A 16,947-nucleotide genomic window follows, 5' to 3' on the forward strand; every position below is an offset into this window, starting at 1 on the left:
GAAGTCATTAATCACATCTCCTCCCCCGGAAAGAGATGGCGGAGAAACCTGTGAAGTACAATTCCCCCTTCAAAATGTTCCGAAATGATAAACCTAAACATAATTTGAGTACATGAAGGTGCTAGCGATTTTTCCGGTAGGATCTTATTTTAAATTTGAAAAAATTTCGGGGCACGATCAGGAAATTGTGTGTTTTCGTCTTATTGTAGGTGTATGTTACTATTATCTAAAGTTTCATGGAGATGTAATTAGGTTTAATTAGATCGTTTGTAAATTATATATTTTCCTCTAAGAACTGAATTAAATATGAAATTTTCACCCCAAGCAGATTTACTACTATGGAGCAGCTGACTTCCTAGGGGGAAAAAAAAAGCATAACATCGGTTGCTTTATTTAAATGGCTTTTTCCCCCTAAATGAGATTATTTAGACAGGCTTGTGTGTAAGGCACGCGTGGGCACATATATGACTGCCGTTTTTCTAAATCGACGATTCACACTCCCTCCATTGTGTTTAAGTAAAAGCACAAAATCAGCATTCTGATTTATCCTAAAGAAGCGTCCCAAATTGTCTTTAAGATAACATGTTTGAGTTTTTCATGTTCATTCATAAATTATTTTGATGTCAGCATAGATGAAATGGCGATTGGTTATCTCTTCCTCTTGCCAGCCCCTTAAGGATCCGAGGTGAAATTAGTAGCAAGAAAGCATGTAATTGACAAAGTCACGTGGCTCAGGGGGCCAGAAACTGGAGAGAGAAGAGAAAAAAATCAAAAGAGGGAAATCACGTTAGACCATGCGAGCTAAATTTGTGATCGCACAAAATCAAGATGTTAGATTGATGCAGAAGATCACTCCGTTCCAAAGGGAAAGTTTTCATCTCACGAGTTTGGAGCAGAGGGCCCGTGGGGCAACATGGCCGAAGGTTAATTTTCTTTTCTATTGTTTTACTGTGATTTTCTCTCTTCCTTTCTCTCCCCCCTCCCCCTTTCCCACCCTTCTTTCCCGGTCCCCCCTTCCCCTTTTACCCCAATGCGGGGCATTACCCCCACTCCCTATCGCGCATTGGGGCTTTCTGCAACCTATTGTTATAGATCTCCAAAAATGTTTTGTACCGCCCACACTGATTCACAACTTGAAAAGCTTTCAGTGGGCTATTGTTTGAATTGTTTGAGTGTGATTAAGCGCAGTTTCAGTTAGTGAGCCCAAGAAAACTTTTATACACCTGCCCCTTCCCCCATTCCACCCCAACTTTAATTGAAAGTTATTGGGGGGGAGGGGTATGCACATTGCAAATAACCCTGGATTCACTGCTGCCGCATGTGCATTAACTAGTTCTAACCATCTTCACGATTTCTCTTTCCTCCTCGTGCCCTCAGGAGAGAATAGTTCCGCTGAAAATTTCTCTTTGTAAATGGGATCAGTGTTAAATCAGCAATATGCAAGTAAAGTATCGCATGCTGTACTGTAATATGTGGCTGGAAAATGGAGTTAAATGAAAAAGTACACGTATGTACAGAAAAGTGGAAGTTGATGTGATCGATAGAACAGTGTGGCTCCCTCCTCCCCCCGCTTCCCCCTTTTAACCCTTTCTTTTTAAATATTTTCCGTAGAAGAAAAGAATCAACCATTTATTCGAGTTTCTTTCTATTTCCTACCCCCACACCCCAATCAGTTTTTTTCTCTTTCAACGAACAGTTTGGGAATCCAGACTAACTTACTCTTTTTGTCCTATTCTACTCAGGCGGGGCAAGCAAAGGTGGTGGAGAAGAGCCCGGGAAGCTGCCGGAGCAGGCAGAGGAGGAATCCCAAGTTTTGCACGGAACTGGCCACTGTAAGTGGTTCAATGTGCGAATGGGATTTGGATTCATCTCCATGATAAACCGAGAGGGAAGCCCCTTGGATATTCCAGTCGATGTGTTTGTACACCAAGTAAGCCAAACTTCTATCACCCCTCTTCTTTTTTTCCATGTGCAGGAGTTGGTCAGTAGGTTTGTCAATGGACGTACACCGAAAGAGAAAATCTTCCTTACCATCCTGGGTTAATCCGGTTTTTAGGGTATGTGTATGGGCCCCTTACTGGGTATCTTTTCCTAAACGGAAAATGAAGTCTTTGAAATTTCACTGCTTGGGTGCTGGTTGACTTTATTAGCAAGTTCCCCTCTTCATTCGACAGCGAAATTGCTGTAGTGTAGCTTCCGGTGTTATGGGTTACAATATACTCTGTCGCCTCTGCTGAGTGAATGAGTGGGGAAATGAATGAAGAAAGAGTGATCATTTTAAGTTTAAAAAAATTTGCTATTATAGGAAATCTATGGGTCTCCTTATTTGAGATATCTTAAGTCACAGTAGCTTCCCCTATTACTTCGTTTCTGCCTCCCTGATAGTCATTTGTGGATTCAAATAAAAATAATTTGATTTTACAGTAAAATAAAATAGAACACTGTTGGCCAACTGTGGATTTGAAGAAATGCCAAGAGAAGATGTTTGGTAATCAAACATTTTAGAAATGTGCTCCCTTGTAGGGCATAGGTCCAGGGATACTGTCTCTTTAAGAAACTGAACTCAAAAAACATGTGGCCAGCTGTGGCTCTAGTTTGTGTGTTTAAAATGTTCTAGTCTGCTATTTTGGGTAAATTTCCACCATTGCTTATATTGTGTTGTAATTTTTTAAGGTGCTTAAATACCAAACAGAATGTCATTGCTTACTATTTTCAAAATTTTAACTCAGAAACAAGTGAATTAGTACTACTCTTCCATTTTCACTCCTCTATTGCTTAATCTATAGCAAAAAAAAAAAAAATATACAGTTTGTGAGCTTGATTATTTCATTGAAAGAAGTTAATTCTCTGTAAGGAATTCTTAGGAGTAAAGGGATTTAAGACCAAAGAGGTTTATTTTGGCTTGACATTTAAGTTTAAAAAATTGAATGAATGGCTCTCAATACTACAGATTGACAGATACATGCAAGAAATACTTAGTATATTTGCAAGAAAAGTATGTATTTTATTTGATTCTGTGTTGCATGTTCCTGGTAATTTTTACAACGTCCTTTACTCCCCAAGGAATATCATCTTCAAATTAAGTATATAAACAATAGAAACATATGAAACCATTCTGTTTTGATCTGTTGTCCTGTGGTGGTTGGTAGCTTCCTGACCTTGCTGTGTGGTGTGTGTTTTCCTTTCCTAAGGGCCTGGCCATCATTATTGGCTGCTTACATGTGGAAGGATCAGCATAATCTGTGAATTGAAACAGGGTTTAAATATATAAATAGAAGGCCATAGACAGGCTACTGGATTTTATGCCTCTTACTTTATATTGCAAAATGAACCTACATTTTCTGCTTTTTTCCTCCCTATACTGAATGATTGAAATCATTGACAAATCCATTTTCTCTCAGGCTCTGGCTTTCCCCACTTTGAACCTTCTTTAGGTTGTTAAATTGTTCTTTATGATCTCATAAATTTGTTTTATAGGTGAATAAAAAAAATAGCCCTTTTCTTCTTTGATCACACCTTGTTATAATTTGGTTTCCTGTGTTTACCTTTTAATACATTCAAATATTAGACATTTTATTAACCAGTATTAATATTTAGAACCACAAGACACCCAAATTTAAGCTATTTAATGGTTATATGTTGGTAAACTTAAGTATATCCATGAATTATGAAATATTATATTGCTGGAAAACTTTTATTTATAGGTAGTGAACAGTTTCTAGAGTACAAATGTTGATTATTAATATTAAGCTTGCTTTAATCTTCTGTTACATATCGTGTATTTACTAATAAAACAGTGTTAAAATGATACATGAGAAAAATTCTCATAAAATGTATATATTTGTGTTCTTACATTTTTAGGAAGAAGTATGTAAAAAAAGTTGATAAAACTTAAGTATTAGCATTTTTGTGATGTAACAAACCAGGGCAGTGATATTCTTTAAATTAAAATTAGAAAATGATACTTCAGGGAATTTTTTTGATGACTACAGTATTCGTTTTTTGAAATATATCTCACTTTTTTCGTAGGGAAAAATTATGTAGATTTCAGTTTTTATTTTTTTTCTTCTTGATTTTGATGCCTTGGTGGAGGAGTTTCTCTTATATTGGGACTCACATAAATTGCATATAAATCATATGAATAATTGTTTTGAACAAGGCAGGAATCCTACAGATTTTAGCCAAGCAATTGCAGGTAATAATAAATAGTCATAAATGATGTGTGCAGGTATCATGTCAGCATCACTTACACAATCAGGTTACAATTCAGGACCATTTAACAAAAGTTTTTAAAATACTTTAAAAATTATTATTTTACTGGCATTTTTACTGTATGAGAATTTTTGAAAGCATACTATGTTTAATAAATGATTCAAATTAGATTTTTCCCTCATTATCTATATACTATTTTGTTATGAAAGAATAAGCATTGTAGGTAATTAGGAATTTTAAATGTTCAACTGAACCGATATCTACTCATTATTTTTAAGTACATGGAATAGTTTTGGGTTTTGTTTTTTTTTTTTGAGTCTTCAGAAGTACATGTGTCACTAGATATTTTTTAAGTACTATGAAACATTTTTAATAGTATGTATTCGGGGAAATAAAAAAATCATTTTAGTTTAACATAGTTTAACATAATGTTTAAAAATTCATGCTGTGGCTTCCAGGATTTTTTTTTTCTTTAAAAAATATTGACTACGTATACTTCAACAAAAAATAAATAAAAAAAATACATAAAAATAAACAGGAATAGCAAAAAAAAAAAGAAAACTCTACTGCAAAGAATTGCACATCAAGAACAATTTAGTTGCTATGAAATGAAGAGAATATATGCATGTGTAGTTTTAAAATAGAGCTGTACATTAATAGTTAACATAATTCTATTTAAAATTTGTTGGCAAGAATACAATCACACTTTCTTCTGGTCTCTGTAATGTCACCAATTTCTCAAAAATAAACAAGACTTAGGTGCTGTACCCTTCTTATCTTTAGACTTGTTGATAAATGCAGTGAGATTCTGCTATTTGAGGATGGTATGTGACCGTTGGTGGTTTAAAAATGGCAGTCTTCATTTGACTTCCTAATATTAACTTGTGATTTAAATGATCATATGATTATGGATTGGTAATGAATATATGTATTCTGACACACATTAATATGGAAACAATAGCATTTAATAATATTTTTAAAAACTTATAAGAATATGTAAATACTGTATTTTTGAATTTTGTTACAGCTTATTGTTTTTGAGTTGTTCCTTAAAATATTTAATAATTAAAATTGGACAATTTTGATGATGATTTAGTTTGTAAATAGGATACATTTGTAGGAATTTCTTACTTGAGGATCCAGTGCAAAGCAGAGATTTGTCTCTCAACTGAAGTAAGAATATACATACATAGTTAATACAGATTTGTAAGTCTAGGTTGCTTTTGCTACTAAGGCGATTTCATCAGTTTGAGTACAATTATTTTGTAAGTACTAATAATTAATACTTCTTTTAGTTTATTGTTATGATAAGTTAAAAAAATTGCATTCATAGTTAGATTGTGGGATAACATATTTAAATTACCTGGATAGGTCTCTTGCAACCTTTTGAAATATTATAAACTTTGACAGAACTTAAATATTTAATGATAGTTTAGATGAGTCACATGGTAATTAAAGTTAGATCTTTTTGGAGAAGGGCAATGTTTCCTAATAACTACTTACTGGTGTTTATTATCATTTAAGTTTTTCTTTACATAAATTTTGATATTTATTTCCAAAGTCATTTTCTCACCTAATGAGAAAAAATAAACTTTGTTGGGGTGGGGGTATAGAATCCATTCTCATTATTTTCCTCTCTTCAGCTCATTTGCATAATAGTATTTTCTTTGCTTTTTCGGTTATATATCTGGAATTCTTTGCCATCAACTATGGTATAAAGAATTTTTAACATAAATGTATTTCATTTATTTCACTATTTATGTAAGAATTTTTTTTCCAGAGAGAAAGAGTAATGTCAAAATGACTGTAATTTAGCTACCATTATTTAATAGGCTTAAATATTTATTAATAATTTGGTTTTGAATTTTTAATTTACTTTTCAAGTATTGATGTTTTCTTCTTATGCTTTTTATTTCTGGTTTATACTTTGATCTTAATGGAAAACACAAATGTCCATATTACAACGATTTAATATATTATTTATGTTCCTTTTATGAGTTTGCTCAGAAAACATCTCAAAGCAATGGAAATAGGAGAAATAAGAATATTTCTGTAACTGAGATAAATTTAAGGCATTTTTATTAACAGCATATGATATGAAAACATTTGGAGATGAATAGTTTTTAAATACATGAAAATTTTATGTATTATACACAGTTCAGTTGATGTAGCAGAGAGTTCATGTCTCAGTGATTATTAATTATGCAATTCATGAAAACAGATTTACTCCAGTATGTTCATGTTTAAAGAGTTTTTCATAATATTTCATCACCAATTTATTAGCCATCTTTATTTTTATCATAGTTTAGCATGAATACATTTTTCACAGAATGGTGGTGATTATTATTATTCTTGGGGCTGTTGAAAATATCAGTGTCAAAAATTATTTAGACATAGCAAAATCTTAGAAATTAAAAAAATATGATCATTAATAGTTACAGCTCATTTGTTAGTGAATTACACATTTTAATATTTTGAAAATTATTCCTAAAACTACCAAGTTTTCAAGATGATTTGCCCAGTTGACCAATTTGGAAGAATCCCAAATGAAATGCTTTAAAGCTATTTAATCATAAAATCACATGTAAAGACATTTAAATAAAAATTTTATGACTTTTATTGTCTTGAAAGATATTAGATAATTTTCCTTCTGATTTTCAAATGCTGGTCTATTTTCAAGACATTTTTGTTTTTGTTTTTGTTTACTTCTAAAAAGATATTTTTATTCTAATTCAGTTTAAATTGAATGTGGCCAGTATGTGAATTGGCCATATATTTAAGATAGTCTTCCTCATGTTAAATACTATTGATGCATATCAACTATACTTCAGTAAAAATGGATAAAGATTATTGTTGTAAGTTTTAAATATTTTCCTCTTATTTTTTATTCTTTTTTTTGAAGACTATTCACAAAAAATGAAGGCAATAAATCAAAGAATTGTTTTTTAAACAAATACGTGAGAAACCACTTACCAGTGTTTAGCATAACAACTTTAATCTACCTTTAACTGAATCTTAGAGTTCTTGGGTTTCATAAGAAGTTAAAAACTTCCTTTGTTGCCTGCATTCAACATGGTAGATAAAAAGTGAGATCATTGTAGATTGTGTTGCTTTGGGGCAGCAAGGAAGCCTTATTATTTAAACTTGCCAGAATTCTTTCTGTTCAGAAATTACATAGATAATTGCAGATAGTTTTGTATATCTTAACTGAGTAGTTCTTTTGGTATTGTGATTAACCTAAAAGTTACTAGTTAAAAATATGGTGTGCTATGTTTTTATTTCTAATCCAAGTATAACCTAAACAAAGTGAGGGTATTTCTGATTAATTAAACTGGAAATGTATTACTTTAAATATGATATTCTTTTGACTTGATTTGGAACTACATATGAACTGTAGTTATTTTGTTATTATCAATTATTTATATCTTGAGATATTTCTCACTGAATTTTAAGTAACAAGAAATTCAGCTTGTTCAACATATAGGTACTATAGGTTATGGCATTGTAACATACACAGTCCATAAGAAACTTAAATGGTTTATATTCTCTCCTAAAAGAATTTGATTACAACATCTTCTAATATTGAAAAGTTAACAGTAACATATTCAAGAAAATACATTGTAGGTTCAGTGGGGTATATTTAGAAATTATCTTTTAATGAGTACTTCTATTGAATGAGTAACAAAAGTATTTGTTATTTTGCATTTTGATATATCAGGATTGATTTTATTTTCCATCTAGCAACAAATTGGAAAATTATCTGAAAATTACAGCCCCCCCACCCAGTGTCTAAATATTTGACAATTTGGAAATGCTGTCTAACCTAAGATTTATAGATAATTGATAGGCTTAGTCTTACCTTTCTTTTTAAAACCAGCAGCAAATTGGAGTAATTAATACCTAATTTTTGGGGTGTTATATAAATTGTGTAGCAAGTGTGTGTTTAATAAATAAACTAAAATGTAACCTAGTCCTTATCACAATAAAATCACACATAAGTTATTTTCAGAGGCATACATTCATAGTAGAAAATTAAATTGCTACCTTCTTTTATGTGTTCTCTTTAAAATTGGGCAAAATGTGTTGTATAATAGCTTAATTTCTGGCATATAATATTGTTTGTTTAAAATATCAGGATATAAATAGGGTCTTGGAAATGAATTAGTCATACAGGTTGTTTTAATAGTTTGTTTTATCATGAGTTTTACCTGAGTATTCAGTTGTACATAGCCAGTTTGTGTATTCTTAAGTATAAGCTAAAGAAAAAGTATTATTTGAAATAGACCTGCTGTGATATATAATACCTTTTGCTCTGAAACTAATTAATCTTTGTGAGGTACTATGCAGTAGTATAGCTTCTGGTCACATAGATCAGTATTCAAATCTGAGTTCATTGTTTGTAGGGGAAGTGAGTTACCTTGTCAGTGTCTCAGGGTCCCATAAAGGGAGGGGACAAAACAGTAACCACTTTTGTATAGGGTTATTATGAGGATTAAATGTTATTACACATGTAAAGCATTTAATACTGAGCCTGGGAGATAGTAAGGGCTCAGTGATGTTTGTTGTACATAGTTAATATTACTAAGTGGTAGTGTGGTAGACTAAGGAATAAAGGATCAGAAATGAAGGAAGGTTTGGATTTGGCTTTGCCACTTGGTGGTTTTCTTAGTTTTGGCTAGTCACTTCCTTCAAGCTTCAGTGTTCCCATAGGTGAAATGTGTTCAATAATATCTTTCCTCCCCATTTTTCAAGGTTAAGGTAAGGGCTCATTGAGGTAGTATACATGAAAATAATTTAAGAATGTAACACTACCAGGTTAGTTTTAATTTTTATTTTGAGCACTGTATTTTTATTGATACTCTCACCATGTAAATCGTCAAAATTTTTAAAAGATAGTAAACTCATATCATTTATTTTTTGGCATTCTCTGCTTTATTAAGGTATAATTTATATAGAGTAAAATTCACCAATTTAAAGTTACAGTTAGATGAGTTTTGACAAATTATGTAACCAGCACCACAGTCATGATACGGAACATTTCATCACCCCCAAATTTTCCTGTGTCCATTTGTAGTCAGTCACCTTTGAAGACAGGAGGTTTAGTTGTTCTATATGATTATTGATATGTCATAGTAACTGGTTAAATGACCTGGCTCTTTTTAACTTTGTCACCTTAGACATAAGCTACAATTCAGTATCCTTTATCAAATACAGCCCACACTTACTTTAATGTTTTTTGTTTCTCTTTAGAGTTATTTCTGCTTGCTTTTTCACTAGTAGTTTCTATGTTTATGAAAGTAAGATTAATTAGTATGCATTTCACTGATCTTCTGTCTTAATTTCATTTATCCTATGGTACTTTTTCATGCAATGTAAACTCATTGCCTACCTAAAGGGCATAATTAGGCTTATTGATATTCATATTTCTTGTTAGAAATTTAATGAATTTCTTTTAGAAATATAATGAATTTCTATCTCAACTGAGTAAACATTCTTAGAGGTATAAATTGGCAAGATGGTTTATTGTGTAGAAGTACTAACTTGTAAAAAAATGGTTACTCTAGAAAAATTTCTGGTTCAATATTTATTCATGTATTTTTTTATTGATCACATAGTAGGTGTAAATCACTCTTGGATGATAGACTTAAGAGTTATGCTCTACAGTTTGCTATATATTGTTTTATTGTTTTTAGCAAAATTTTTAGTAAGATTTTTCCAATTCTCATTCTTTTCATACGATGTATAAAAGCAGTGGATCATTTTTTCCCATAAACCATTCACTTTTTTATGAAACCTAGTTATGTAGCTTCTACCCATTTAAATTGGGGGAAACTATGATAAAATAATAAATGTTAGTTTTCAAATTTTGAGCTAAATACAGTGATTTCTTATCAGTCTTAAAATACATAGTTTTCAGATTTCTTTTTTTTAAAGATTTATTTATTTATTCATAAGAGACAGTGAGAGAGAGGCAGAGGGAGAAGCAGCCTCCCTGCTGAGCAAGGAGCCTGATGCGGGACTTGATCCCAGGACCCTGGGATCATGACCTGAGCCGAAGGCAGACACTTAACCATCTGAGCCACCCAGGCACCCAGTTTTCAGATTTCTTGTGTAGAAACTATCTTTACCAATGTTTAGAATCATTTTACTGTGCTATTAATAACACACTTAACTTTTACTAGCTGCTTTAACCTTTTGTTATAACAGTCCACTTTTTAAAATCAAAACCCGCTTTAATTTATTACTTTGTTGGGGAAGAATGAAGGGGGGGAAATCGGAGGGGGAGCAGAACCATGACAGACTATGGACTCTGAGAAACAAACTGAGGGTTCCAGAGGGGAGGGGGGTGGGGGGATGGGTTAGCCGGGTGATGGGTATTAAAGACGGCACGTTCTGCATGGAGCATTGGGTGTTTACGCAAACAATGAATCATGGAACACTACATCAAAAACTAATGATGTAATGTATGGTGATTAACATAATATAATAATAAAAACAAAAACAAAAAAAATTTATTACTTTGTTAATCTTAAAGTTGACATTTATTTCAAAATCTTTTAAGTTTGCTAATAACTTTAAGATTTTGTTCAGTTTTATTGTGCTGTATTATCTAAAGACTCTATGTAAAATTCAAATTAACTTTACTCTGGCCATGATTTCTTCATGACCATTTATTCCCTTAGGCTTTGTAAGCAGTTGCCTAGGCCATTACTGATAGCAGCTAGAATGTGCCCAGATACTATAATGCCTAAATTCTTTTATCTTAACATTTTCTTCATTCAGATGAATTCTTTATCCTTAGTTCAATTTGTAACAGAAGTCTGACAACACAAGTTCTATCTATTGCTTTAAAATCTTCATGGATCCTTGATATATTGTGGAGCTTGGAATGAATTCTTTCAACTGTTTTTCCAAAGTATGACTTTAATAATACATCATTTTGCTTACAATATTGGAACACTGGTACTTGGGAGACTAATTCCACTTTCAGCAACTTCCTTAAATCGATTAAATGATATTAGAGACACATACCTAACACATTTCTGTGTAAGTCATACATTTAAGATAAATGAATAAATTTTTTTCAATTTTAACAAGTAAAAAAAGCTGCTTTTTTTTTTTTTTTAGGATTGGTTAAACTAGGAATCCAAAATTTAATCACAGTAATGAGCTCATTTATTTAGCTCTCTAATTAAAATTTTTAGTTGAATACTAAATCTAAGGACAGTTGGATTTGCACGTTTGCCCCTTTCACTGTTTCCTCCCCCATGCCATTGAAGAATTTTGAATGGTGAGGAATTTGCGCCCTTTGGCTCAGGTTGCAGACCCACTTGATCAAACCAGAGAAGCTGGGGTCAGAACTATTCATTGCTTATCTTTTCCTTGGGCCACTTGTAAATCCTGCCTTTCTGCTCTGTAAAAAATCTCTTTCTATTAGACTTAAAATAAAGCCTGGAGTATAAAAATGGGCATAATAGTTGATGATTGATTGTGACTCTGCATGGGTTAATTTCACTAATTTAGAAGTTTTTCATTGCATTGCAATTTATTTGGTATATATAATTTCATTTAAATACGTGTTATTTCATAAGCTATTATAAAAGCACCCTGTTGGTAGTGAAAGTGTAATGATATTCTATCTTAGGTGGAGATTTTATAGCTTTGAAATGTCGTGATTACTTTAAAGTAAATTGAATTAGTTAATTTCAGTCAGAACTATAAAAAGTCTCAAAGTATTTATTTTGTTTTGATATATTTAATTTCCAGTATTTATACTGAGAGTTAAAATTTGCTTGAATCAATTATAGTACAAGTTTATGAACTGTTATCAATAATGGTGTGAAGAGTTTAAATACAGAGCCAGGTTTAAAACAAACACAAAACACTTTGTTCTTATCTCAGCATCCCTTAAAAGTATACAGCTCTGGTTCAGGACCTCAGGACCACCCATCACCCTGGACATTGGATACTCCTATTTATTCAAGAAGCTCGTGAAGTATCTGTGTGCCAGTGGGGGATGGTGTGTGTATCTGCTAGGGAATCACAGTTAGGTGATTTTACCCCAACAAAAGCAGCAACATTGTTTAGAAACTGAATTAGGTTCCTATAGAATTTTCCAGTTGCGAAAACTAACTTACATTAAATGCTTCTTATTTTCTGTAAGCTTTGGTTGCCGTTTTCACATTTTTGATGCTTTCAGAAGGTTCGAGTGGGCCCCCATTAAGATTTTAACCTCAATCCATTACAGGCCCCACCCATTGGCCTTGGATAGCTAATACCGAGCTTTTGTTTCTTCCTGTAGAAAGGAAAGGAAAGAAAACTGTTCTTTCTCTTTCATTGTGTAAGTCATGTGACTTCCCTTTTGGTTAGCTACAGATAGAATGGAAGTGAATCTCAAAATGAGTAAGATATCAAAGTTTTATGTTTATATGAAATATTCATGAAAATATTTATTGAAATCATGTGTTTTATGCATTAAAATATTTGTTTTTCAACAACTGTACCTCAGTTTACATACATGCTGTTGTTTTTCTTAGGAAGCCAAAAAAGGTCACTAAATAGATTTTTCAAATAATAACTCCTCTTGTTATCTACATTGTGGTACCTTCATAGTGTACTTATTTTTCTATTTTCTTTTAGCATCATTTGGGGTTTCTGAATTGTAGCTTATTTCTCAGAACTCAGTGTAAAGAAAGTAGGAGTGGTGGTTGGGATGATTTAGCAAGGAAAAACTGCTGGTAGAAAAAAGAAAGAAATGTGTTACAGGACTGCATGTAAATATAAGAAGAAATTAATTGGTTACATTTTCTCCTGTTCCTTTTCCGTCTAACCTTTCAGTAATAATAAGCATTGTAGGTAGTTGTTTGGGAGAAAATGCTATGCAGCTCTTAGGCTATTAATATCAATGGACAAATATTTTATTATGAAGTTAGATAATGTGAGGAAAATGTTGATATTTGGTTCTAATTTGGTGATTTAGTCATTATGTTATGATTTAGTATGAATCATTAAATATTTAATCTTTAAGGTTGTTTGAACTTGCTCTTAAGCTATCTTTTCAAATGTTTAAATTCTATGTTAATGAACAATATAGTTGTCACTAAAAAGTAAAATATTTGAAATAATGGTAATTTTAAAAGAATATCTTCTCAAAGATTTTTAAAACAGTGTTCTTTGGCACATGATATTTCCAAACACGTAAATCCTTTTAAAAGACTTTTGAGAACAATACTATTTTAAAATCTAGGATGCATTTTTATTTAAAATATTATATTTCAATAAAATGTTCCAGACTTTTGTTCCATAGAAAAACATTGTTTCATTTTTATAGTCTTATAGATCTTAAAGAGCAATGATATTTAATCCTATGATTTTGTTATCAATCCCAAATACTTGGTTAATTAGATTTCAAAATATGAAAAATTTATTGATATATAGAAAAGCTTCTTAAGTTTCTATTAATAAAAGTGGATGTATCAGTTTTTCAATAACTAGGATCTGGTATGAAGTCTGTAATTAATGTGCTGGTCCATGCTTTATTGATATTAAAATTTATAGCAAGTGATTTATTTTACATGTGCTTTGCAACTGGATATTTCTTTTTCTGTTTAATTAATCAATTAACATAAATATTTATTGATGCTTTATTTAATGTTTAAATTGTCACTAAAATTTTGCTTTTGGGAAAGGCTTAGGATACCAGATCTTTCATTTCTGTGATCTTACTTCATATACATTTGGGTAGCAAGCTATTCATAAAACACCAAGGTTATTCTCAAGTATTTAAATCTAGTACTGATATTTATTGTTGAAATAATCTATTTAGTATCTTAGTCTCACTGTAAGTTTAAAATAAAAATATTAACAAACAAAAGCCTACTTTAAAAAAATTGCTACTGAGTTTTTTTTGTATGTGTACTATGTGCTTTTTTCCCTGCCTCAAACAAAATTTAATATTAGAAGGTGAAAGTTGAATGTTTTTCTTTTATAACTCTGTGTTTTTTCCTGCAAAAATTTTTTTAACTTGTGCACAGAAAAGTAATTTTTACAATGAATTTATATGGTTTTAAGTGACTTCATATTTGTTCGAAAGCATAAGGCTCATTTGTGGGAGTAATACCATTTGGGGTATTGCTACTTGTTTTCATGTGGATTATTGTGACTATACAGTTCATGAATGATTTGATTTCTGGATTTTCTTTCTCCTAAAATAAACTTCATAATAAATGGGAAATAATTTTTTAAGTAGTTGAAGTACATGAAAGGCCAAGTAAATATGGACATTTGTTTCAGTACATATTCTTTATCTTAGGGTTGTGTGTTTATTTTTGTAAAGACATTCTGATTTTTAAAAATGTTAACAGATAATGTTTGGGAAATTCCCTTGTTAGGTTGACCATTTTTCCCCCTTTTCTACCTTTACTTTTAAAAAATACTGGTCACTATTAAACCATTATATAATATGTGTATAGGTAATCCAGAATTTCCTATGAGATTCAATGTTTGACATATATTCAGTTACCCAAATTTACAAAATCTGAATGATTTTTGGAAAATCTCATAAAACATAGGAAAATGTTTTCACAAACTGAGGGTTGTGGAAAGGGAGGTGGGGGGATGGGGTAACTGGGTGATGGGCATTAAGGAGGGCACGTGATGTGATAAGCACTGGGTGTTATATGCAACTAATGAATTATTGAACATTACATCAAAAACTAAAAAAAAAATGTTTTCAGAAAAAGATTTTAATACAGTAGTGTTATTTTGACTTACATTTAAAAAAATTTTAGCTGTAAATTGAAAAAAATTACTCAAATTATTAAAGCACTATGATGTTCCCAAAGTATTCCCTGCCCAAACATTATCATTTGATCTGCCACTAGGAATTACGAAGGCCCTAAGTGGACTCTAGTTAGTCTCCTTCTTCCCTTGTTTTCCCCCTCCCCCTCCTCTTGCCCCTTCGGAAGGAAGCCTGAGGCCCTAGCTCTAGAGATACCAGGAAAAAGCAATCACTCAGCACAAATTGTCTGTCTTTAGCATAGCAGAAGTATCATCCCTTAGAGAAGAGTATGGGTGAGAAAATGTTAATAATAGATAATAGGAGTTTTTCAAATTTATTCTACTTTAAAATTTGTTTTTGGTACACTGGATATTACTGTTGTTACTGAAAAAGAAGTCTACTTTTTCTGTTTAGGCATTAGCAAAGTCCCTAGTCCTTCACCACTTTTCCTCTCTTTACTTAGCTTTGGTTAAATCTTTTATACCTTATTTAAAGGTTGCTGCCAGTGATTTTCCTAACATTGAGGAGCAGGATGAGTTATAAACAAAAGCAGTGGATGGTTAGGTAATTTTAACATTTCTAAACACTAACTGATATTTGTAGCATTTACCTAAATTTCCAAAGAAAGTGTATATGAAATGTTTTACTCTGTGTCAGATGCTTAACTGACTGAGCCACGCAGGCGCCCCTAAGGATAATATTTTTGTGTATAACATATTTTTGCTTAGAGGAGGACTTTTTTTTTTTTAAAGATTTTATTTATTTATTTGACAGAGACATAGCGAGAGCAGGAACACAAGCAGGGGGAGCGGGAGAGGGAGAAGCAGGCTTCCCGCAGAGCAGGGAGCCCGATGCGGGACTCGATCCCAGGACTCCGGGATCATGACCTGAGCCGAAGGCAGACGCTTAACGACTGAGCCACCCAGGTGCCCTAGGGGAGGACTTTTGAATCCACAAACTGAATCATAAAATAGGCCAACAGTGAAAATAAATTGATATTGATAGATCAAGAAGTGTTGTAATTATTTACTTCCTTAGAGAGATTGTTCACAAAATCTCTTTTTTTCCCCAAGATGAGTAAAAAATGCAGATCCAGTGGGGTAAACACTATAAACTATAGTATAAGATTGCTGAAGGGCCCAAATTTCTTCCATTGTGTTAGAGATATTTCTGCTAGCATTTCCTCATTTTAAAGGGCAATCCCTTCCTTAGCTCCACATGCATTTTTTAAATCTCTTCTTCTTGTTGACCCTGGTTTGAAAAACTTAAGCAGAATGGTCATGGAATCTCACAATTAGCTTATTGAGGATTTTAGAAGTCTCAATTTATATCTGACAGATTGATAAATGTAATAGTAAATGATAAATGTAAAAGTAAGTATTACATAATACTTAGGTTTTAAGGAATGAACCAAAGATATTTTGCAAATTTTAAATATTATGTTCTTAAAGGGCAAATACAAGAATACAATAGTGAGCATGTTTCAGGTAATATAAAAATGGTAAGTGTAAGCAATCTTTCAATAGAATAACTTTAACAATATAGTTAGAATGCAATCATATATTTCTATCTACTGGTCCAGGCCTCCTCCAGAGAAACAAACATTTATGTTTGTTTTATTTTGGGGTTTTTTTTGGCTGCTTGCTAATACTAAGTTCCCGCTAATGCATGCCCCTGGATAGACTCCAGTTTGCTACCATTTGATCCTATGTGCCATTCATCCAAAGCCATTGGTGTAACCCCTCAACCAATGCTTCTGTTCTGCCAACACAAGAGAGCCCTTCAGCTATAGCCAATCAGTATTGTAGCAATGTTGGTAATCATGACATCAGTAACAGTGACACAGAATGTTAACATTAGTTATCATGTAACTTTTATAGAGTGCTTGCGTGTGCCAAGTACTACTAAGCATTCTACATCCATTAAATTTTTACAACTCTGAGTTACTATTATTG

The 16,947-nt window shown here is 32.1% G+C and overlaps 1 protein-coding gene across 2 annotated transcripts in view; it reads left to right on the top strand.

Annotated features, from left to right (window-relative positions):
• LIN28B (lin-28 RNA binding posttranscriptional regulator B) overlaps positions 1–16,947 on the top strand; it is a 131,537-nt gene that overhangs the window by 6,080 nt on the left and 108,510 nt on the right. Inside the window, exons 1-2 of one of the 2 annotated variants that reach the window (XM_006736861.3) lie at positions 914–923; positions 1,743–1,930. In XM_006736861.3, the coding sequence (XP_006736924.1) occupies positions 914–923; positions 1,743–1,930 (198 nt within the window). Of the gene's footprint in view, positions 1–913; positions 924–1,742; positions 1,931–16,947 lie in introns of those variants that run through there. The other variant, XM_081827490.1, reaches the window with a different exon arrangement.

Source organism: Leptonychotes weddellii, chromosome 8 (assembly GCF_054177405.1).
Source record: "Leptonychotes weddellii isolate Sample4059 chromosome 8, ASM5417740v2, whole genome shotgun sequence".
Taxonomy (NCBI): domain Eukaryota; kingdom Metazoa; phylum Chordata; class Mammalia; order Carnivora; family Phocidae; genus Leptonychotes; species Leptonychotes weddellii.